The sequence below is a fragment of the Chionomys nivalis genome, chromosome 12, assembly GCF_950005125.1.
Source record: "Chionomys nivalis chromosome 12, mChiNiv1.1, whole genome shotgun sequence".
NCBI lineage: Eukaryota > Metazoa > Chordata > Mammalia > Rodentia > Cricetidae > Chionomys > Chionomys nivalis.
In genome coordinates, this window is record NC_080097.1 from 28,985,573 (window position 1) to 29,011,360 (window position 25,788).

General features: G+C 38.0%; 1 protein-coding gene across 1 annotated transcript in view; it reads left to right on the top strand.

Annotated features, from left to right (window-relative positions):
* The window catches only part of Diaph3 (diaphanous related formin 3), a 467,044-nt gene that overhangs the window by 48,081 nt on the left and 393,175 nt on the right, over nucleotides 1-25,788 (top strand). Inside the window, exons 3-4 of the mRNA XM_057786074.1 lie at nucleotides 5,280-5,456; nucleotides 24,042-24,146. Of these exons, the coding sequence (XP_057642057.1) occupies nucleotides 5,280-5,456; nucleotides 24,042-24,146 (282 nt within the window). The remainder of the gene's footprint in view (nucleotides 1-5,279; nucleotides 5,457-24,041; nucleotides 24,147-25,788) is intronic.

Here is a 25,788-nt window from a genome sequence, read left to right on the forward strand (position 1 = left end):
TATGCTTAATTCTTTTCAAAATATACTTCATCTATCTATCTATCTATCTATCTATCTATCTATCTATCTATCTATCTATCTATCTATCTATCTATCATCTATTGTCTTAGTTAGGGTTTTCATTGCTGTGAAGAGTCATTGTGACCACAGAAACTCTTATAAAGGAAAACATTTAATTGGAACTGACTTAACAATGTCAGAGGTCTAGTTGATTATCTTCATGGTTGGATGTGGTGATGTGCAGGCAGACATAGTCCTGAAAAAGGACCTGAGAGTTCTACATTTTGATCCTCAGGCAATAGGAAGTGAACTGTGTCTCTGGGTGTAGCTTAAGTATAGGAGATCTCAAATCTCACCCTCACAGTAACACACTTCCTCCAACAAGGTCACATCTCCTAAAATTGTCACTTCCCATGGGCCTTTTTCTTTTCAAACTACCACATTCTCTCTCTCTCTGTCTCTCTGTCTCTCCTCTCTCTGTGTGTATGTGTATATCTCTCTGTGTGTATGTGGTATATGTATTTGTGTTTAGATACCATGACCTATGTGTGGAGGTAAGAAGACAACGTGTAGGAGCTGATTGTACCATTTGAGTCCTGGCTACTGAACTGAATTCATCAGGTTTGGCAGCTCTTTATCCCCTCAGCATCCTACCAGTCCTGGTTCTTCTTGTATTTTGTTTTTCATCTTTTTAATTAAGAAGAATAAATTAAAACTATTACAATAAAAGCATAAAATTCTGATCATTTTGTATTTCATATTACTATCTTCATCTTTCTAGATTTAGAGGCTGGAAGAGGAATGTGCTCATTTTCCTCATTTTTGCCATTAGCTGGCTGTAAGATGGTGAGGTGCAAATTTGCTTTTTCACTGTGTAAATTGGACCTTTCCCTAAAGCTTAATTCTAAACATTCAGGGAAGATGTACTAATTTTACTTTATTATTTCTATAAATTTTTGATTACAGATGCAATGTTTTCTTTGTGATCTGTAAGTTTGCTGCTATGGAATTTGTTATGCTTGTCTTCTATTTAGACATGCATTTTCTTTATTGCATAGACTAAATTTATATTACTTATGCCCTGCCGTCTTTCATGTTGTTACCTTCATACCTGACATATATAAAAGGCAATAAAGGACATATATAAACTCACTTTTCTAAGTTTTATTACTTTTAGGCATCTTATTTTTAAAAGTACAGGCTTTTGTAGAAAATGAACATTTTATGAGCTCTTGCATCACCCACGAAGCTGTAGTTGTGCACTGCACACTGGCTTTTGAACGCTTCAGTTCAGTTCACTTTTCCACTTACTGATGTTATTTCATTGCACTTTGTGCCTGATAAGAGTTGGGATAGTTTCTATACTTGGAAATTCATTCTCCATGTACAACTATAGAAGTTAGAGCTTCAGCAGTGACTAAAGGTGAAATAACCAGTTCCTTGGTTTACAGAAATTACTTCATTATTCCTACTTGTTTTCAAAGAGCAGTCAAGACACAGAGTACAAATTGACATAGGGACTATAGCTTCTGCACACATTTTTCCTAGTAGAGAATGCTTATCCTGGTGATTTAGATGCCAGGGGTTTTTCTTTTTTTCTTGAGACAGGGTTGCTCTGTGTAACAGTCCTGGCTGTCCTGGAACTCTCTTTGTAGACCAGACTGGCCTCGAACTCTCTGAGATCCACCTGCTTCTACTTCTTAAGTGTGTAAATACATTCTACATTCTCCTTGTTCCTTATCTACATGACGTAGCTACTTGCTTCGTGCCTCTTGACTCTACAGCTCTTTTCTTTGTCCTAGCAGCAGCTATCTGATGAATTCTCCATTGATTTTTCATTTCTTTTTGTAGATCTGGAATTATACCTCTCGTTATTTCCTTTACTTTGAAAAGCTTAGCAGTTTCTGCTGTACCTAACAGGCCTTCTGGTGGCAGGGTCTCTCAGCTTTTGTCTGTATTTTCCTTATTTTGCTTCTACTTATTAAAGGAATTTTGATAGAGAATTTTAGTACAATAAGACTTTTTCTTCACAAGTCAAAGGTGTCATTCCCTTTCTCCCTAGAAAAGAAAGGTCTTCCCTTCTTCCAGGCTATTAGAATTGGAGGCCAGTCAGTTTACTACAGGGAAATCTGAACCCTGTTTCTTTAGTTTGAATTCAGCTTTTCTGCGGCTTTACATGATTTGAGTGCTTGGTTTCTGAACATCACTGAAAGTTGGACAAACTACTGTTTTTTTTTTTTTCACTGTGTGCTTTCATGTGTGAGTGTATGTGTATGTGAGTATGATGGATATGTGTGTGTGTGTGTGTGTGTGTGTGTGTGTGTATGTGAAAATTCATGAAGGCCAGGGGAGGGCATTGCCTGTCTTGTGATCATTGTCTGCTTCTATCTGTCTATCATTTATAAATATCTAATTTTTAATTATTTTTCTATGTGTGTGTATGTGCTCATGTGAGCACAGGTGCCTGTGGAATTCAGAAGGCATCAGATCCTCTGGACTTAGAATCACAGGTGTAGTTAACTGAATTTGGCCCCTGCAAGAGCAGTATGCCCTTTAACTGCTAGGCATCTCGAGGCTTTTCTTATTCTTAGAGACTGAACCTTGTGCTATATGGAGGACTAGCAAGTGACCTCCTGCCCCACTTGTCCAACAACCTCGATTTGCTGAGTTTACCAGCATCCCTAAAACAACACCTGGCTTTTTTTGTGGGTCCTGGAGATTTTAAATCAGTTCCTCTTGCTTGTGCAGCAAGTGCCTCAGCACCTGGCAGTACAATTTTGACTTTACCACTGAACTAGCAAGTTCCAAAATCCTGGGGTAGCTTTCTGTTTTAAATCTGATGCCCATTTTTAGGATTAAGGGTGAGTTGTTCTTTGTTACTAGCTCCAGTTTGTTCTCTGTTTCTTCAGGAGACTATGACTTTGTCAGCTGTGTTGAGCACTTCAGATAACAGTAGCCATGATCCTTTCGAACCCTGGGTGTGTCATGGACATTTCAGTCAGGTCCTTCCTGGTCTGCATCTAGGAGGACAACTTGCAGTTACTGAAAGCCTTTTGTGCCTCAGGAAGGATGTCAGTCAGCTTCTGCTTTCCTCAACTTTTGGCATGCTGCAGATGTGGCAAGAAAGAATCTGGAAGAGCTGGTGTCACGTTTGTCTTCTAGAACTTTCTGAGAGAACTGTAGTTTTCTGATCACTCAGCCAGCAACTATGCAGCAATCAGTATGTCATTGAACACTCAACTGCTCTTTAATTTCCTCTCCTTGACCCATGGTGGAAGACAGGAAGGATATTTTTTGTAAACTCAACTAATGGTCATGAAGAGAGTGCTTATGCTACCTCTTTGCAATTCATTTTTTCTGCCCTCCCTTCTGTTTTTTTTTTTTTTTTTTTTTAAGGAACATTTTTCCAAACCTATTTAAGTTACTTAATGTTAATACACTCAACATGAATTATACACCTTGATGTACGGCTCAAAAGGAATAAGCCTTGTCCCTAGAGATATATAGGATGTTGAACTCCATTCCCAGAAGTGGGAAGATAGACAACAGGTCTATCTAGTTTTGAGGAATATTTTAATTCAACTTTGAAGTACTTGTGAGATGGAACAAATTTAAGAATGCCACTCGGAACTTCTTTGTTTTTATTTATAATACCTGATACAATGAAAACGCTGCATTATTGAGTAGTGAAGGCATGATGTCAAGAAAAAGCATTTGTAGATATCCAGTTCCTATGTAATCTCTCCATTCCCCATATTTCTCTGCTTCCTTTCCTTTCCAAGTAACCTCTCTTTCCCTTTTCTGTGTCTTTAGTTTTCAGATGAATTGAAAACCCAGCAACTATCATTTTGCAGCTTTTTGTGTCTTGTTTGTTAGGATGAGAGCAATGATGGGTTATAACTGCTTTCTAAGTTTTATAGTGGTTAACTTAGAAGTTTAGCTCATGTCAAGTAGCCTGTGTTTAAGTACAGTGTATAACATTTTCCCTAGACATTATCTTCATAGACAATTCAGAAGCCTATTTTAAATATAAATATTATTAGTTTTGCATCTTATTAGTTGACCTAGTTCTTTAGTGAATTAAATAATTGCATGATTGAATCGTATTTTACAAATAAAGATTTTTAGGTGTCAATTTTCTTTAACGGTTCTATAGCTCTTTTAATAGGATTTCCTTCAGTAACTGAAATATTCTGGTTGTGGATTTACCATTGTGGTAACCACTAAATAATATGACCCTGAGCACTTGAAATTTGGCTGTGCAGATAATAAACTAACCACTGAACTCAATAACCCGATGTAACTAGTGCTGCTGCAATATATTCTGCACTTCTATAATCCATGCATTTTTAGTCATTTATTTATTTGTGTATGCAGGTGGATGGGGCAAACTCAGATCATCATTGTTGACCAGTGCCTTTGCCTACTGAGCCAATCTTGTTGGTTTCCTATTCATGTTATAGTGAAAACAATAATTTTATATTAATAGCAGTGTTGAGAGATTTACATAATTAGTAATTATGTTTTGAATAACCTTATATTCATGTAATCTTTAAAATTTTTGCCTTTTTGATTTTTGAAAGTTTTATTAGTCTTAAAATCAGAATCTAGGTTCTCTGTGAGGACAAACAATTTTGAATGAATGGATAATTAGCTTTCTAGCTAATATTAATATATAAAACATCCTGTTAAAACAAAAATCTACTTCATTAGGGGCCTAATCTGTGGGTATCCACAAAGCTCAGATGTAGGCTGGCAGAAGCTAAAAACAATGTTACCAGGTGAGTAAACTATGGAGGCATTACAGTTCAAAATTTAAATTCCTGATTCATGTCCTATTGTGCCACTCCTTGTCCCCTGCTAGGGGACAGTCTGCATGAGAGCACTGGACAAGAGCAGGCGCTGCCGTAAAGGCCCGGAAGTAACATTTGGTGCCATCACTGTTAGCCGACTTGGCTTTTGCTAAACTCCTCAGTTTATTCATCTATAAAACAGGTCATCTGGCAATCAGAATCTTTAATGTAAAAACTTGTGACTTTTAAAATCTGAAAGACTCTTGAAGTTGTGTGATTTCCCTTCTGCCTTTTAATAGGATTCCTGCTGGAACCTTTTCAAAACTTGTATACAATACTGCTAACTTTGAAGCTTCTGTTTGTGACTGTCATTGAATGAATCAGTGACGATGTGATTGGCCTGTGTTTTTCTTTGTTTTTGGAACTAGATAAGTGTTAATGCATGAGAAAATATTGACTTGTTTGCTATTTTCTCTTTCTTCATAGCTGGACAAATTTGCTAGCATAAGAATTCCAGGGAGCAAGAAAGAGAGACCTCCTCTTCACCATCTGAAGATCGCGTTTGGAAGCAGTGACCACTCCTCAGTGGCTTCAGAGACAGGGGAAAACATTCCAAAGCTGCTGTCTGAAAATGAGGTCTTCAAACTCTTTGAGAAGATGATGGTAAGAGTTTCCATCCATTTTTGGTTTTCCATTTTATTCTGTATCTATTAACAACTGAAGTAACAAATGGCATCCTTTTATCTTGAATAGATTGTGTGATCGAGTTCATTTGCTCTTCAGATGGTTGCAGTGCTTTCTTGTCCTCGAATGTTCTGGGTTGTTTCTTTGTCCCTGTTTTATTCCATCCCCAGCTATCAGTGCATCCATGTGATGTCAGGCACTCTCTCAGTTGTCTCCGTAGAACTGAACCTGGTCCCTTTGTGATGTGCCTTTTCTTGTAGAGACATATGATGTCCTTTGGTGCTGTCTTCATTTGGTCTTTAACTGTGACTTTCTGACAGATTCAGCCTCTGGCTTTTAATCTAAATGAACTGATTTGATCAGGAATCCATGCATGTTAAGTACGTTGAAACCATTTGCTACAAATGGATGCTGATTTTATATAGATTGATTTTTATTTATATAGTTGCTACTTTCCAGTTTCCTATCTATTATGATTCAAAACAAATATTTGAAGAATGCCATAAGCAATGCCAGAAGGTAGTGTTTAACAATTCAGTTCTCTATATGTTCAGAGTAGGAAAAAACTACTTTAGTTTTTGAGATCCCTAATTAGCTTCAATGAAAATATAGCAGATAGTAGCACTGTTTTCGGGAAATTTGCAGAGAAAGTCAGCCCTGGCCACGTGACAGTTTAGGATTTGAATTAAGCAGAAGGAAAGGCAGTCTCTTGCTATGGAGGACATAAAACACTACACAAAATTGTAGAGCTCAGCTCTGAATTACTTTTGGGACTAGTGAGAGGTCAGAAAAGTTAGATTGGAAAGATAACAGATTATGAAAGGATTTTCTAAGCCCTTCTGAGGTGTTGTGTGTATTTCTAAATTGTGATTTATTCTGTAGATGTATGCTCTATTACTTCTGAAAGCTCTACCCATTTTTAGAGAATTGCTGCATTTGCTCATTAGTTTAGAGTTTAAGGTACACGTGAAATTTGGAGCCTATTAATATCTCTTCTATAATTATTCAGCAGGAGTATTGTATTTGCATCACACATTACTTTTTTATTTTTTTAAAACACAAGTACTTGGTCTAGTGTTAACACCTAGATCATCAGAAAGGCCCCAGATAGAATATACAAGTCCAGTTTGTTTTCATAGAATTTTTAGTAAGTGCCAGTGACTCTGGATATATTTTTAATGTTTATTACTTGACTTTCACAAACTTTAGACTTGGGAAACTTGTCGCTATTATGTCAACTCCTAATAGAGTGTTAGTTTTGATTTTTACCTACACATTTGGAATTCCTTCCCTGTTGACACTGTGAACTGCTATATAATCTTGGCCAAGAACAAAGAAACCTCTTTTTGCTAGCCTTTGTCACCAGTAATGAGGCTTGTGTGAAGGAGCTCTCTTCAGTTTGACCTTTGCAGGCTTGCTGTGGCAGAGGGCCCTTCCTTCAATACAATGAACATGGACCTTAATTACCTGTGAAACTTTGGAATGGTACTATTATGGTTCTTCTAGCTACATTAAAATTCCCTTTTTAAATTCTAATTGTGAGTACCCATCTGAGTAAGTAGAGAAAGCAGCCTATTGCTGTTAAGCATTATAGAGAACACATTTTATGATCACATGCAGTTAGTTAAAAGGACAACCATCCAAGAATACTGAATATGGTTTTTACTGTTCTTTTTGTGACTGCTAGAATCACTTATAAGTACAGGGAAGTATGTGCAGGTCAGCTGGATCTTGACAATTGGAAGTGATTCTGGATACTTGATGAATATCTGGACCAGATCACTTATTAAATCTTAGGCAGGTCTGCTTGGTTATAGTTCTTTTCAATCAAACCTCCTTTTGATTTAGCAGAAGTAGAGTGGAAGTGTTCCTTTGCTGGGGCTGCTAAATCTGCGAAGGATGAGTCATTCCTAAGCCTTCTTCCAAACATACAGAACAGAGTCTGTCCTTTCTAATCCTTCATCATATTAGAATACTTTGAATGTAAAACTTGCTCTTGGCTCAGAAGGTGAAGGCTGAGGAAACTAAGGAGGTATTTCTTTCCTTCTGTAATTGAGAGTTAGAGACTTTTCTGAAAACCACTGTTTGCTTACAGTTGGTTTTATGTCGGTGGAGAAAGCTAGACTTACACTGCACTTGAGCTGTAGTATTTGAAAATATATATTTGTACATACTCCTTATTCTTTGTGAGTTTCACATATGTATACAATATATTTTGATTGTATTCAGCCTTAGCCCTCCCTATAATTCCTCCCAGATCTACCCCACTGCTGTACCCCTTCCCAATTTCATATCACCATATATCTATATATCTATACATATATAATACAATATTTATATTTATGATAAATACATAATGTTTATATTACTCACTGAGTCCAATTTGTGTTGCTTATAATCTGAAACGTTGAGAATGCTCAGCCTACTAGGATGATGGCCTTAAAAAAAATCATTCTCTTTCCCCTACAGCCAGTCAACTGTCAAGAGCTTTTCAATTAGGGCTAGGGGCTACAGCCAGTCAACTGTCAAGAGCTTTTCAATTAGGGCTAGGGGCTCACGCACCTCTCCTCCCTCTTGGCTGGAATGGACTGGCTTGATCTTGTATAGCTCTGTGCACACAACCACAGCTCCTGTGAGTTGAAGAATACATGGTTCTTTCATATCCAGAAGATACTGTTTACATATGTCCTCCCACTCTTCGGACCCTTAGGACCTTTCTGGATCTTGAGCCTTGAGTGGAGGAAGGAGATAAAGATGTTTCCTTTGTGGCTGAGAATAATTTTATTAATAAACTTTCTTAGACTGGAACATTTAATAATCAGGTATGCTAACCTTTTGGCATTTGTGCTTGCAAAGGTTTCATCATATTTAAAATTTATATGTAGAGTCTTTGTGTCACAATTGTGCAGTTTTAAAAACAATTATTCCTATTTACCAATTATGGAAAGTATTTAATTTGTATAAGAAGTAGCAACTTTATTTTGAAGAACACTTGTTTTTCTTCCTCAAGATAGTCCTCTGAAATATTACTGCCTTGATTATTTAATGAATGCAAAGTATAGTGCAATACTTTAACATTTTATCTTTGCTTAGAGAATTGATTTTCTTGGTCCTATAATAGTTTAGTTTCTAGAGCAGTTGTGAAGTTTTAGTTATACATTTAAAACTTTATGTGTATTTATTTGTGTGCATATCTGCATGGATGTGTGTTCCACAGTGCATGTATAGAGGTTAGAGGACAACTTGCTAAAGTCATTTCTTCTTCCACCATGTGGGTTCCAGGGGTTGAACTCAGGTTGTTAGGTTTGGTGTCAAACGCCCTTACTTGCTGAGCCGTTTCACTCGTCCTCAGCTAAACTTCCTAAGAGCTTCCCCCAACCCTTGTTTATATTTTGGTACATACTGAAAGCCCATCTTTGTGTTCTGTGGATCTTAGATGTATGAGCTAGTTGGGCTCAACATTGCCTATACATACAACCTTGATACCTAAAATTAACTTTAGTGGAGACTCTTGAACTCTTTCATTGTCTGTAATGAAACTGACTTTTTGAACACCATGAACTTGATAGGTTCAGCTGAAAGTGACTTGCTTATTACAGGCATGGTCTCTTAGAGTTAGCCCTTTCAGTTTTCCTCTTTGTCTTCAAATAATAAAAATGTCTAGCTTACTATATATACCTTACCATCATGACAAGAAAGCATATCTTTCTTCACATTACAAAGTTAATCCATTTAGAGATTCCCGCAGGTGCCAGTGGTAGAGGTGTAGCTGCCCTCCTTTCCAGGTGCCAGTGGTAGAGGTGTAGCTGCCCGCCATTCCCCTCCTTAGCTTTTCTTAGTTAATCTATTGAATCTCTCCTTTGTAGGATTAGACTGGAGTGTAGGACCAAGCATTTTTTGGCTTTGGTTATTTATAACTTGCCATTGGTGTCCCATGGGATTTTCTTAGTTTCTGGCTTATTGCTGCTAAAACAAATCTCTCTGAACTTAAAACAAAGCAAATGCTATGATTATGTAGATTGGAAATTTAACTTAGTCCTGCAGGTTCATGAGGTGTCAGCTGTCATGTTCAATTATTGCTCATTTGCTTCGTTGGCAAAATCTTGCCAACAAATTCATGCTAGTTCAGGCTCACTTAGACAACCCAAAAAAGTCTCCATATTTTGAGATACATTGCTTTTATTGTATTTAGGTGTTATCCCCTGTAGTGGGGAGCTGCGGGCTGTGTTCCTGCCGCCCCAGCTCCTGGTCGCCTAGCTAGCTTATGCCCCGAAATAACAACACACAAACTGTATTCATCCAAACACTGCCTGGCCCATTAGCTCTAGCCCTTACTGGCTAATTCTCATATCCCGATTAACCCATCTCTAGTGTAGCACTAGTCTTACCGGGGAAAGATTCAGCATGTCTGACCTGGCGGCTGGCTGCATCGTGTCTGCCTCTGGAGAGCAGAGGCATGGAGTCTAAGCTCACTTCCTCTTCCTCCCAGCATTCTGTTCTGTTTACTCCACCCACCTATGTTCTAACCTATGAGGGCCAAGCAGTTTCTTTATTATTTAACCAATGACCTTCCTCCATCAGTCCTCCCTATCATGCAGTATAATGATTAGGGCAATGAATGTCTTTGTGTGTACCTGTGTTGCATACCATAGGCATACATTGCAAATGCTGGCACTTTCCTTGGTATTGTGATTCTGGCTCTGCTTTCCTCTGATGTCATCCACTGTTGCCATGTCCTTGATCACTGTCTTTTGTGTGGCTCCCCTCTCCCCCATCTTCTGAGTCTATTCTATTGCATTTACCATTTGGATGTAGGAGGTACGTGGTTCAGTTCTGAATCTACCTGGTATTCATATTCTGTTACTAGAAAGCCAATATGTTCTTAATTTTATTCTAATTAACATACTCTACCTTCTGCAGAGAATAGTTTACTCTGTATGTATTTATAACAGTTTATAATCGTGGACCTTTTCCTTTTGGTTGTGCACCATTCCTGTTGTAAATGGCTTTTTAATAATAAATCTTCTAAAAAATCTCTGACATAGATTTCTGTTTTTGCTATGGGCAGAGTGATACCTTTTTCCTGGTCATGATTTACATCCTCTCTGTCTAGTCTTCCATCTGTCCGTTTTTTTCCTTACTATTGCATCTGTCTCTCCTGTCTTATCTTTATATCCTTTGGTTTTCTCTATACTCTTCCTGAAGCATTGGAGCTGTTCATGTTGTATAATATCTCCCATATGCCTCCTACAGAAGAGAAGCTAAAATTAGCTATCTAAAAGATGTCAAATCTCAACACACTAGAAATGGAACACATCATATTTCCTAAAAAAATGACATCAAATTCCCATTCGTTCTTTATTTCCCTCTCTGGAAAGCTCACTGAAACCTGAGTCATCCTTTGTCCATTAGGGCATTGGTCCATATCGGTTGACTTCTCTGACCTTATTATCTCTGTCCATATTTCTCTTCTACTATAGAACCTCTTACGGGGCAATTATGATGGTCCCTTTTCGTTGGCATCAACGTGCTTCTGTGTGAGAACGCTCTCACATTGCATGTCTCAAAGCAAATGTTCTTTAAAACCTTCCCCACTCCTCACCTCTCCTGAGCTGTGATACATCATGAGTGCCTTACAGATTTGTCCTTTATTATTTGAATGTCTGTCTCCCTACTAGATTTACTATTGAGTATCAGAATTCCAAACACATGTCTATTGAATATATGAAACTTTCCAACTTTTAAGATTTTTTTTTTTTTTTTTGAGACATTGTCTCACTATGTAGTCTTTGCTGACTTGGAGTTGCTATGTTACAGCCTGGTATCAAACCCACTGAGATCCATCTGCCTCTTTCCCCAGGGTGCAATTAAAGGCGAGTACCAAGCCAGGCAACCTTTGAGATTTTTAAAGATATTATATCTTTCTGTGCTTTAGACTGTTAGATTGGATGGAGATTAGCTGTAATTGCTATTCTACCAAGTAATACAGAAATGTTAAAAAAGTGAAAGAATTTTCATGCATTCTCACCTTTTTTCATTTTCTCATGTTTAGTGTTGAGACAATGAACAGTAAGTAAGACAGTTCATCTATCATGATGACATCATCAACAGGCATTAAGCGAGTGCCAGTGATAACAGAATCATTCTGTCAATAATTAAATTCTAGGGCTGGAGAGATGGCTCAGAGGTTAAGAGCATTGTCTGCTCTTCCAAAGGTCCTGAGTTCAATTCCCAGCAACCACATGGTGGCTCACAACCATCTGTAATGGGATCTGGTGCCCTCTTCTGGCCTGCAGGCATACAGACAGAATATTGTATACATAATAAATAAATAAATATTAAAAAAAATTAAATTCTAGAAGTCCTCTCTAGAATGGTACAGAAGAAAACAGTCTAGTAAAGGTGCTTGAGAGACTTACATATTAATGGAGATGCTTTAATCACTTTCTGGGCAGATATTTATCGGGCTTTGTCATAGCATAGAAGAAATAGAAGAAAACACATCTATAAAATACACCATCTCCGAAGTTTATACTTGAAGTGTCTCCTGGCAATAGAGTTTAGGTGACCTGCTGTTTAATACATATATTGGCAATTTTATTGAAGGGAAATGAGAAAGATACTAAAAGTATTGCATTTGTATTGGAAACAGAGTTCAATATATAATAGAAATGTAAGTCTACTTTTGTTGAGTGGTATTTTCCTAGTTGTGGAATATTTAAACATAAGGAACAGTATAGCAACTAGAAACTAATTCAGTGAAAACCACTGTGAACAAAACTGAAGTTCTTTCGTGTACTGCTTCCAAAACTATAGTTTTTCTTTTTCTTTTTATCTAGAGATGAGTAATGCTTTTTTTGGGGGGGGGGAGGCGTTTCTCTGTGTAGCAGCCCTAGCTGTCCTGGAATCCTGGAACTAGCTTTGTAGACCAGGCTGGCCTCAAACTCATAGAGATCCACCTGTCTCTGCCTCCTGAGTGCTGGGATTTAAAGGCGTGTGCCACCAGTGACCAGGAAGACGATTTAATACTTTTAACTCAATAGTTTTCATTTTCATTGTTAGTCTGTAGTTTTCTGTAAAGTAAGCACTAATGTATACTAAATAAACCTCGTATTTGTGAACTATTTGATAAGTCACTGATTCAATGCCCCATAGTCCTCTTTACCGTATATTTTCTACAAATAGGTCCGTAGTAGTTCATAGGCACAGTACAACTATCCAAATCAGAAAGGGCACTGAGCTATTTCTATGAGTTAATTCATAGACATGATTGTTTTTTCTGATAGTACTGATAATTTTTCTTAAAATAACCTACTTCTGAATTGTGTAAGATATTTGACTGCCATGTTATGTTTTCTTCCTTATATTTTTGAGTTTGACATATTTGAAGATTCCAGTCTGGTCTATGTGCAGACTGTGCCTTAGTTTGCACCAGTGTCATAAGACTGGAAGTTTGGTGAGCATCTTAGCTGTCAGCATAACTCCTCACACTTTACAGGATGTCTTTTTCCTGATCAGAAGTTAACTGAATATTTTTCACATACATATTTGTCTGTGGTCTACTATTCTGTGAATTTCCAGCTTGTATCATTTGGTTCTTTTCTTGTTGGGTTTTTGTCTTTAATTTGTTTCATTTTTCATAAGTCATGAATAATCTCATGCTCATTTTTTTCTTAGCCTGAGGCTTGTTATTTTATATTTGTTGATGTTTTGAAGTATAGAAGTAGATTTCAGTGTTATCATATTTATGACTCATGCTTTGTATATATTATTGATGAAATATTTAGTCATCAACTACAATGCTAGAATTACATCCGTGTAGCACTGTTTGGGTTATCTATTCTTTCCTGTTATCTGTAATCCTCCAGTGTTGTAGATTAGTTACTACCTAGAATGTGATATCATTTGATTCATTAGTTATTTTGTCCAGCTCTACTTTTTTTGTTTTAATTTTCCCGCGCGGTCTCACTGTGTAGCTCTGAATGGTACTAAACTAGCTATGGAGGCCAGGTTGGCTTCTAAATTACATTTGGCTCAGCCTCTCCAGTGCTAGGATTAGAGGTGTGTGAACTCAGTAGGACTCCCTGCTGTTTTAATGACTGTGCCTATTAGCAGCATCTAAGAAGACCCTTCACCTTACCGTTGCTTTTCTTATTCTTGCATTCTCTGCTTTTGTAATAATTCTAAAATCAGTAAAATACTATTTTAAACATTATGGGATCGTCATTGGAATTATATGGATTTCTTTGCTAATTTAAATAAAATGGATACCTTTTTGATTTTCCCACATGTAGGCATTGCATATTTAAGTCTCTTTTTGAGCAATAAAAACTCACAATGCCTTCGAAAAATGCATTTTATTATTCATTCCTATGCTTTGGTATTATACATGTACTATTTTTAAAATAGTAGCAATCATCTTTATAAAATAATCTTGTTTATTGACTTTGATAGCCAGTAACTTTTCCTTCTGTTATTAGATTTTATTGTTATAGATTATTTCATATTTTTTGTGTGTTCAATTAGAATATCCATGGATTATGGCAGTTGTTCTCATTTTTTATTTAGTGCCCTGTACTGAGCAGATTTGTGTAATAAAAGGTTGTAAATTGTCTTGACTGTTGAGAATGTTTCTTTACACTGAGACTTTATTCTTAACTTTTAAATTAACCTGAGGGAGCTAGAAGCTTTTCTTTACTGAAAATTTCTTTGTACCCAATAACAACATGTCCTAACATCTAAAATCTTACTCTTGTTCTTAAATTGAGGAACATCCTGGGCTAATCCAATAATAACTATTTTTTTCTGTCTTTCATGGATACAGCACTGGTATCTCTTTCTTCCATCCCAAGATACTTAATCTTTTCTGTGCCCTCTCACCCATTTTGTATTCTACTACAATTTCCCTTATTACCCTGTCCCTCACTAGACTGGGTCTCCTATATAGAGTAGGTGCTGGAATCTCTTCTCCAATAATGATTAAATGAGTAACTATGATACGTACACGTGTGGAATATATCACTTTTCCAAACTTTTTGTCAGAGTCATGCTATTTAGTTTCTAAATGTCACCATGGAACTTGGCTTCACTCCTTTGGATTCCATATCTCATTTATAAAATAATTTTGAATGAGATTAGAAGGACAGTTTTATTAGCATTGAGAGAATACCAAAGTAGACAAGTCATAAGTCTTGGCAGATGCTGGGGAGGGAGATGAAGAAAGGGAGAGAGACATTGCCTGCCTTGCCTTTTAAGTTAGAGCAGAGGAAGCAGGCAATGGAAATTGGCAAGTAGCTATACAATGGATATACAGCAAGATGGCAGAAGGTGAAAGGCTTCATAGAAAGACAAAGAAAGCCCAAAGGGCAGGGACAGTGTGTCAGTGATTCTTCTCTGAGTAACCAGAAAGGCAGGGGACCTCTTCCTTTTCTTCAGTGTCCTCCTCTCCTTCTACATTGTTTGTTGATCTCCTTTGCTGAACCTGCCTGAGGGAGGCATGACTTTCTTCCTCATCTGCTTCCTGTAGGAGGTGGCCAAGACTTGTAGTTGGCTTGGTGCTTAGAATTCTTCTCTCAGACTCTAACAAAATTGTCCTCAAATTTCCTCCCAAATCCATTTTAAAATTCTTTTATTATTTATACTAAGAACCCAAACCTGATACTGTGGTTTCTGAATAACTGGCAGAGGATTGGTATTGTCAGAGTGGACACACGGGAATGACACTTTTCATTTTTATTCTCGGTGCCATTGGGTTAACTCATAGGTATTCCTCTACTCAGGCAAATGAATGTCTGTTTTGAGGGCCACCAGGACTTTAAATAAAAAGAACCTGTGCACCCAACCTGTATTTAATTGCCGTATGTTCCTATCAGTATCTCTATCCAATATTAGTATTCTTTACACAGTCACAAGAACGCTTCATTTCATACAACCCTAAAGATCCATTTATGATGACCAGATGATGTGTGAGAGGTTCTGGGGGGAATGCTTTGTTTTGTGGCCTCTGTAAGTTGTCACTCTTGTGCCTCTCAGTTGGAAGTAAAAAAACCTTTTATGTAATAGTGACTTAAGAGTAGCCGAAATACAATGCTGCTGTAAGGAGAAAGAGGGTGCAGTCGTGTGTGTGTTGGTGGGGGGCGGGTTGGGGCGGGTAGTTGGTGGTATATCAGTTTGATTCGTGATTTGCTTGTGCCAGGGTATAATGGAGGTGCACGGCTGTTTCCTTGAGGAAGTAAATGGCTTAGGAAACTTGGTGGCAGTTTGTGCCACCAATAGACTGGTCATAGAGAGGCATTTTGAGAAGATAAATATTATGGTAATGTTTAAATGTATGATGTCCGTCCTCCACTTGGAACTTTGCAGGAGAATTCTCTTACATCTACAGAGAGCTCCTGTGTCTCAGTTTTGTCCTGTGAGAAAGTCAACCTTGGTGTCCGAGGTTGAGCGCCTATTTAATGTGTAATGTGATTTATGAGGAATGCCCAGTGTTTATGAAAGTTTCAGAGTAAGTGAATGAGACACTTTTTAATCAATAGTGGTGCTCTCACCCAAATGATTATGTAATGGGTGTCTGTTCTGGTGGGTGACTCTGAATATTCTTGATAGTCTTGGCTAGGCATTATTCCCAAATAAATCACACTTGGGAATCACCTTGAATATTCATTATACTTCTTGTTTTGTTCTACTAAAATTAGAGTATATACAATAAAAGCGATATTTAATTCTTTTTTTAGCGATATTTAATTCTTATTTTCTTTATTGGTTCTTGATATTGGCATGAAGACAATTTGGAATTTAGTTTTTAATTGAGATAGAACTATAGTGGTTCTCAGCCTTCCTAATGCTGCTACCCTTTAATACAGTTCCTCATTTTGTGGTGACCTCCAACCATAACATTATTTCATAATTTGGCTATTGTTATGAATCAGAATGTAAATATCTGATATGTGACCCTGAAGGGATTGTAACCAATAGGTAGGGAACCATTGGTTTATACTGTTCTCATAAATTTAATATTGATAGACAAAAGAAAAACTTCACTTTATGTACTGACAGCTGAATGTAGTAAAGTCGTAATAAAGTTAATTCTAAGTTGCAGATTCTTGCTAGTATTTCCATTCTACCTTCCATTCCGTTGTATTTCATATTCCACTTTAATGTATGTATATCTGAAGGTGTGCCTGTGTATGTGTGCATGCGTGCTTGTGTCTTTATGTGGAAGTCAGCTGTCAGTCTGTAGGAGGTGTCTATCTTATTATTAGAGACAGAATCTCTGTCTGGGACCTGGAGACTTGCTGTTTTCAGGCCAGTGAGCCTCAGGGAGCCTCCAGTCTTTGTCTCTTCAGGGATATGGTTACATGCCTATGGCAGCATGCCTGGCTTCTGGCATGGGGACTGGGTGTCTAACTCAAGTCCTCATGCAGTGTAGCAAGACCTTTATTGACTGAGTCATCTCTACAGCTCAGATTCTTGCTTTTCTTTATCATTCAGTTTTCTATCTATATTTAAACCCAGTTTAATCATCAGAGTTATTGTATTCTCAAAGAAAGACTTAGTTAATAATGGAATAAGGCCATGGAAACTTTACTTTTTTCAGTTTGCATTGTTGTAACAAGAGCGGCAGGGCTGCGTCCCCGGCACCCAGCTGCCCACATGGCTTATGCCCCAAAATAATTACACGGAAACTGTATTCTTTTAATCACTGCCTGGCCCATTAGTTCCAGCCTCTTATTGGCTAGCTCTTACAATTGATCTAACCCATTTCTAATATTCTGTGTAGTACCACGAGCTGGCTTACCAGGAAAGATCTTAACCTGCGTCTGTCTGGAGTGGGAGAATCATGGCGACTCACTTACTCGGCTTCTTTCTCCCAGCATTCTGTCTGTTTACTCCACCCACCTAAGGGCTGGCCTATAAATGGGCCAAGGCAGTTTCTTTATTAAATGAAAGTAACGCCTCCATCATTGCATCATTGCATCTATATCATATCCCCCTTTAAATGTAAAAGAACATTTATAAACAATATTTGGGAATATGGGCGCAGTTATTTCTCTCCAAACTGCTTCCTGCTGAATGGGGGCGTCGTTAACTAGGTCTTTCATGGTATAACCTGTGTGCCAGGGTCATCTCAGTTGTCAGTTGAGTGAAGTAATTTTTTGAAGGTGTTCACAGCAACCTTTCAGGAGGGCGTGGTCTATCATACCATATTGGTATAGACGCAATCCACAGAGTCTCATCCTCTGTGAAAACAAAAGAAGACCCTCTCCAAAGCATCATATCCTTAGACCCATATTCTGAAATCATAATACCCTTGTATCCATTTTGGTTTAGCTTGGCAGCCCATATAATGAAATGTCTCTCTGTAGTTAGCTCCTTCACAGTCAAAAATTTTAAAGAAAACACAATAATACAAAGAATCCAGACTCTCTGTGAATTTTCCATTGTTACGTGGCTTATTTTTCTTTATTTCTTTTAATCTATAAGTATCTGTACTCTGTCTCTTTGAAGACTTTATCCCCCTTTTTTAAGGGCATTAACTTTATTCTCTCTCTCTATATATTTTTTCTCTCTTAAGCCTACGTACATTCATCCAACACTGTGACCCATAAAGGTCTTTTATGTCTGAATCTGTTTTATTGTGAATCTGTAATTTTTTTTTCCAGGAGCATTTCTTAAAATGTTAAGCAGTTCTTAAAAACTTAAGTTGCACCATGTAGGGGTAATACGGTACCACCTGTGTCCGGCTCAGTCTAAACCTTAACTGCGCTGTTATTATGGTAATTACGGTAGTTCCTGCCTGAGACCAGCACAGTTCAGCATGGCGGAGTTGAGCCGCTCCTGCCTCAGAGCCATTTGGTGCCCCTGAGCCACATACAGTTCCAGGCACACAGCAGTCCACATTGCCATCAAGCAAGCCGTAACACTTTACTCCAAATGCTCCGTTCAAAGACTCTGTCTCCCGCAGGAGCCAGACAGAGATCGCGATGGCGGCACAGCCCAGAAAGCCGGCATTTTAAAACAGCCAGTTTTTTCCTGTTGCTGAGTCAGGACAATTTCTTTGCCGCACGCAACCCACAAACAGCAAAAAGCTGTCTTAAATTTTTTCTGTGTCCTTTTTAAGACCTCTCAGGTTTTACGTGGAGTTCATTAGCACATTGGGTGCCACTCTGCTGTAATATGGAGCGGCGGGGCTGCGTCCCCGGCACCCAGCTGCCCACATGGCTTATGCCCCAAAATAATTACACGGAAACTGTATTCTTTTAATCACTGCCTGGCCCATTAGTTCCAGCCTCTTATTGGCTAGCTCTTACAATTGATCTAACCCATTTCTAATATTCTGTGTAGTACCACGAGCTGGCTTACCAGGAAAGATCTTAACCTGCGTCTGTCTGGAGTGGGAGAATCATGGCGACTCACTTACTCGGCTTCTTTCTCCCAGCATTCTGTCTGTTTACTCCACCCACCTAAGGGCTGGCCTATAAATGGGCCAAGGCAGTTTCTTTATTAAATGAAAGTAACTCCTCCATCATTGCATGAAACCTATTCATGGTAGTGAAAATATACCTCAGTGTGGAGGTAAACACTAAGAAGATTGTTTGATATTGCATGATATGAAAGAGAAATACAAATGTGCTTAAGAATAGAGTTGTACTTTTTGCGGATATTTGAATGTAATTATGCTTTTAGGATGTTGAACTTCATGATCCCAAGACAGATAATTGGGGTATCAGGAGTATCTCCTCTTATGATACAGTTTGTGGCTGTAGTGATATGAATAAACACGTTGTAGAGAGAATGATTATTTTGGTTTGAGCCCTTGAAACAATACACAAGCACTATTGAAATCCAGTGATATCCGTTGCTTGAAGAATTAGTGTTTGGTTTTCCTGTTGCTGTATTCATTTTTATCTCCCAGTGATTTTTATCTTCTCATTGATTCCTACAAATGTATTGATCAATGATTATAATGTTTTTCCAGTATCCATTTTGTGACTGTTGCCATGCCTTTGCCTAGCATGTGCTTATTTTGCATTCTGGCAGAAGTCCCTCACACCTGACCATCTTCAACTAACTGATTGTATTTGCCCAGTGCTCAAATAGTCAATCATTTTCAATTTAATCTGACTCTCCGTGGTGTTAACTATCCCACTCAACTTGATGTATGTAAATTTAATGAGCATGCTGTCTTGTAAAATCTACATTCATGAATGAAAATATTGAGTCTAACATTTGTAATTCAGTTGAAAAAATGCCCACTCTCTGGTTGCCATTCTCTACTCAATTGCTCTTTACTGTCTAAATATGCTCATATATTAAGTTTATATTTCTTTCTTTCTCAGTTTTGTTGACGATAGAGTGGAAATATTTACTACATGCCAATATTTTATCAGCATTTGACTCAGTATGTATAAAAGCAATAGCAAAATGATGAAGTTTTGTCATACAGGACCTTCTGGCTTTATCCAACTGATAGAGAAAATCTTTTGGAGTGTTTTCTTGGTTGTTACTGGCTTGACCTCCTTTCCAGTCTGGGCCTGTCCTGATTCATTCAGTACCTTTGTTAAAAAGATAAGGCCTAATTCTTTCCTTGGGTGGACATAGCACCAGGCAAAGCGCAAACTTGGTGACATTTGGGAGGTGTGTCAGCCTCATTCATTATGTGCAGGTGCTATTGGACAGTGCTCAGTTCCACACAGACCCTGATTGCATGTCACTGAGGTCTGTGTACTTCTACTGTGCTCCTTTGTATTTATGGTGGATTTCAGCCTGTCTTCTTTATAGCATGGCATGCTGTTGTCTGAAGGCACTTGAGAGTCTTCTAGGTGTAGCAGTTGCTTAGCGCCTTAGGCTAGGTCTTCAAATATATTGACTTCAGCTCCCTGTTCCAAAGTTTACCCTCATCTCATGATTATTGTAAAAATAGGACTGGAAAATTCTGGATGGGAAGTTTTGTTTGGCATTCGGGCATACCTGGCTCGCCCCTTGGATACCTGGCAGAGTGTGTACCCCTGTGTGCACGCCTAGTATTCAGGCAGTAACCTTAACCTGCTGTGTGATCTCTGTGCACATGCCTTGCGCTCCTCCCTTTAAAATGTGGAGCCCTACCTGCTCCCCCCCCCATTCTCTCTCTGTTTCTCCCCAGGAGGCCACGCACCCCCCTACTTTCTCCCCTCTCTCCTCTCTTTCTTCAATAAAATTCTCTATGAAGGTGCTGCCTGCATGGCATGTCTCTCTCTCTCTCTCACCCACCTGTGGCCGCCACCCACTGTTTTAAAATTATAACACTGACCCTCAACTGATTGGATAGTACTTGCCCCATTGGATGAGGGTGAATCTTCAGTCCATTGATTCAAGTGGCCGATTTGTTCAGGAAGTATTCTCTCAGACAGTCTCTACTGATTTCCAGCTAACTGGATAAAAGCTCTCACAAACATTCTTAGTCATGGATGAATGTCCTCTGGTAACACCTCTTTGAAAAGGTAGCAGTGGCTTTAATTTTTTTTACTTTCAACTATTTATTCTGAAATTTTAATTGATTTCAGCTCAACCAGTAAGTTACCTGTTCTTAATATTTTGTTCCTATTAAACATTTGAATTTGCTGTTGTAAGTAATTTAATACAGATCATAGATGCTTCTAGGTCTCCCTACTTTTTATAACAATTATTTAACTCTGACTCTTTCTTCGAGTGTAGTTCTTTTTATGTTTAATTGTCACTTAATAATTGCACATAGTCATGAGTTCCGGTGTGAATCCAACACATAGATCCAATGTGCAACAATCAAAGCAAGGAAATTAATATGCCTTTAACCTCAACCATTTATCATTTCTTTGTGTTAGAAACACTGAACTTTTTTTCATTTTAATATGCAAATAAATCAGGAATTACAGTCACCCAATTGTGCTGTAGAATGTTAAAACTTATTCTATTTTATACCCCTAACCAGCTCTCTTTCTTTCCTCTACACGTACCTGCCTCTGGCACAGTGCTCGTCTACTGTATATGTCCTCAGAGACTAACTCTTTTACCTTCCATTTATGAGTGATAACATACATACACTACTTGTTTTTTATGCCTGGCTTATGGGGAGTAAAATTTTCTATAGATCAAAGTGGTTTACCTATATTCATAATTAAGAATTTAGTATAATGTCATAGTATACCATGTAACTGTGATTTAATTGAGACAATTGGCCTAACCATTTAAGGAGCCATATGGAAAGATCTCTGAATATCTGTTTCATTGCTGTTGTGGTGTTTTGGTATTCATGCACTACAGTTTTGGAGCAAAACACTGTGTTGGTAGATCTTGAAAACAGCAGTGCAGCTATATCCTATGGAATTCTTAATTTCTGTACTATTTAATGTTCCTTAAACCCATGTCATACTGCTTACTATGTGAGTTTACATGTTACTTTCAGTTTTTCATTTTGTGTCTAATCACTTTGATTAGAACCTGAGTGGTGTTGATTTCTTATATCACCATCATCATTGTGTGTGTCCACGATGTGTGTCTTAGTCAGTGTTCTATAAACTATGCAGAGACCTTGGGGGCATTCAATCAGTCATGGGACTGAAGAAGTAGCTGAGAGTTCTACATTCAGATGAGAAGGAAGAGAGGAAGAGGGAGAGACTCCGTGGGTTTTTGAAACCTCAAGGCCCACTTCCACTTACTTCCTCCAACAAGCCCACGCTTCCTAATCTTTTCAAATAGTACCACACCCTGGTGACCAATTTGTCAGGCCATGGAGACCATTCTTACTCAAACCACACAGTGTGGAGTGCCACTGCATTCCTGTGGGAGACCAGAGGACAACTCTATGGACTCTTATACACGGGGATCAGATACAGGTCTCCAGGTCTGCAGAGCAAGCTCCTTATAAAGTTAGCCATCTAAAAGATGGCTTCTCTTTACACCAACCTTTCTTTCCTAGGGTTAATGTAGGAATGTTTCCTATAACTTGTCTTTTTGAGTGATATCATCCTCCCTGTCACTTGCCACAATCAAGTGTCCCCTGGAATTCCATAAATCTAAAAAAAACTCCCATACATACATACATACTTACATACATACATACACACACACAGTGATGCATGTGTACACATGAATGCTTGTGCGGAGGGTAGTGAACAACTTGCCGTAATCAATTCTTACCATCATGTGAGTCACTGAGCTCGAACTCAGGTTGTCAGGCATGACAGGAAGACTCTGAGCCATCTTGCTGATGCCTCAAAATTATAGGTGAGGGTAAAGCCTATTGAGAAACATTTGCTTAGAGGGGGAAATGGGGCAAATAAACTGTTGCTTACTTAGGCTCTTTTCTTAAGGCCAAGGTGGGGCATTACTTCCTTTTGTCAGCCTGTTCACCTGGAAGTTCCAAGATCTCAAAATTTCTTAGCTTTCTCCCGCCTCCCCTTTCCTTCTTTCTACTGGGTCTTTTTTGTATAGTCTAAGCTGATCTTGAACTCATGATCTTCCTGCCTCAACATCCCTAGTGCTCAACATACCTATCCTTTGTAAATATTTCGATCAAGATGAAATGAAAGGAATTGCTATAAAGTGCTAGAATTGTTTGGTGTCAGATAAATGCATTATTTTCAATGTTTGAAGAATGAGTGTATCATTCTTGGGAGAAATTAAGCTTGCTAGGTTGCATAGGTTATTTGAAGTCCCAATTTTTATGTATTCATTTGTAGTAGGTCTAGAATTTATACATACAGTTGTTTTACGAATCATCTCATGTGTGTTCTGGGACTGTGGTCCTGAGGAAATTATTGATGCTGTTCTTCCTCACTAGCCCTTTTGCCTCCCAGCTTCTACCACAGCAACCTCTTAAGCAATTATTTATGGAATTCATATGCTTTTGTGGCTACTTGGATTATTAGTCATAATTAGTCTTACAGCAAAGTATAGGATGCTTAGATCCTTTGAGAAATGTTAGGCTTTTATCTTGTTCCAATTCACGAACTCTTGTATTCATTCAGAAATTCAACTTTTATGTTACTTAGTTCATTCAGTAAATTAACTGCTTAATATTTTTGATAGGGGTAGACAGAAAGGATTAAAACCATATCATATTATGCCATTTTCTTGCATTAGTATTAGGTATCTGGTATTATGCATGTTCTTGTAGCTATCCTGGAAGGTGGTGGTTTATTTACTTTTTATTTTTATAGTATGCAGATTATCTTTTTAAAACAGTACAAGATAACTTCAGGTGCAGCTGTTGTAAAATAAATAAATATATTGAAATTTTGAATCCTAATGACCTTATGAAAGGCAGAAATCTGCAACTGTCTAATTATCTATAGTGATGTGAATATAATTTTAATAGCCTGCTGTGAATTTAAAGCCTTTCTGGTAAGTGTTTTACCTGTTAAATGATCTAGAATGCTTTCTGTGTACCCAGCTTTCCTTCCTTCAGGCAGAACCATGTATAAATCATTCCAAAACAATTAATGCTGCTTTAGTCACAAATTATTGATTTTTCTGTTTCATAGAGTGTATGTCGAACTGCTGCTCTACTTAGATTCTAAAATCAGGCTTTTTAATTGTGTTTTCCAGGAAGATATGAATTTAAATGAAGATAAAAAGGCACCATTGCGGGAAAAGGACTTCAGTATCAAAAAAGAAATGGTGATGCAGTACATTAATACTGGTGCTAAGACAGTAAGTAAAGCTGTCAGGTTGAAAAATAATGCTGCAACATGCAGTGTGAAAAACAATGCATTTGTCTAATGAAGTGCTTAAGCTTCTGCAAAACTGCAATCAGAAGGCTTTTGAATGCATAATTAGAAGCGAGTATTATAATAAATTAGCTTAAGATATGTCCCATATTATTAACTTTTTTGTGGGAGGGGTGGGGCTTTGGGTTTTGGGCAGTCTCACTGCTAAGTAACACAGTGACGTGTTCTGAAACCTTACCTTGTTTAGTGAATTAAGATGGTCATTGATTTCCAGGGTTACATATAAGTGGGATTGTATTTGTACCTTCTCCTTGTCTAAGTTAGGACTCACAGTCATCATTTCCATGGTGTGCAGTTTTCTATGGGTAAGATCATCTTATAACACATTACAAATGGAAGTATTGAAAAGAACATCGTATCTCCCCATAGTGACCAATTTTTCAGGGAAACATGAAAAGGAGCCTGAAAACTGACTCTGTGTCTGAGAAACTGTGATTGTCCTAAAGAATCTGTTACATTTTCTTTTTTTTTTAAATTTTTTTTTAATATTTATTTATTATGTATACAATATTCTGTCTGTGTATGCCTGAAGGCCAGAAGAGGGCGCCAGACCTCTTTACAGATGGTTGTGAGCCACCATGTGGTTGCTAGTAATTGAACTCAGGACCTTTGGAAGAGCAGGCAATGCTCTTAACCGCTGAGCCATCTCTCCAGCCCCTGTTACATTTTCTTCATCGAAAACCAAATGAGTTTGATAGAATTTGTGAAAAGTGGGGATTGGATAAAAAATATAAAATGGAAGCGTTCTAATTTGCTTTGTTTTTGCTGTAATCAAACAATGACCATAACAATGTGGGGCAGAAAGGGTTAATTCACCTTACAAGTTCTAATGCAGGAACCTGGGGGATGGTCCTGAAGCAGAGATCATGGAGGGGAGCTGCTTGCTGGCTTGCTCTCCATGGCTTGCTCAGTCTGCTTTCTTTTTTAGTCCAGACCACAAGGCCAAGTATGATATTGCCCACCGTGGTCTGGGTCTTCCACCATCTATTAACAACAAAGAAAATACCATACAGACAAGCCCACACCTCAGCCTGATTGAGATCCTTCCTCAAGTAAAGTTTCCTCCTTCCCAAGTGTGTTAGGCTGACAACTGACGTTAACCGTGGCAGGAGGTCAGCCCGAGAATGGAAAGGCAGGAGTAGAGAGTGATTTTGGCTGAATTTATAATGGGATTAGCATGCTGGTTTTTACTGGATACTTTAACCTAAGGCCAGCTATAAGAACATAAGTTATTTATACCTCATCTCTGTATATCTGGTAGGCAGCCTCTATCTCAGAGCTATTTCTTTGGGAAGAAAGATCAAGTGATATTTAATTTTTAAACATATTTCTTGTTTTGGCAGCCTCATCCTCAGTTGTAGAAATCACTATGAGTAGTATGACTTTTCTAGCCTGATATAGATTGGCTCTGTGTTCAGATGCTGTGATACTGCGATTAGTGGCTTTTTCCCTTACAGATATGTGGTTGGCATTCAAGAGGTTTGTTTGTTTTTCCTTTTTGGCATGGGCATCTTAATTTACTTCTTTTATTTTCATTGTTTTCTAGCTATAAAATAGCAATTTGT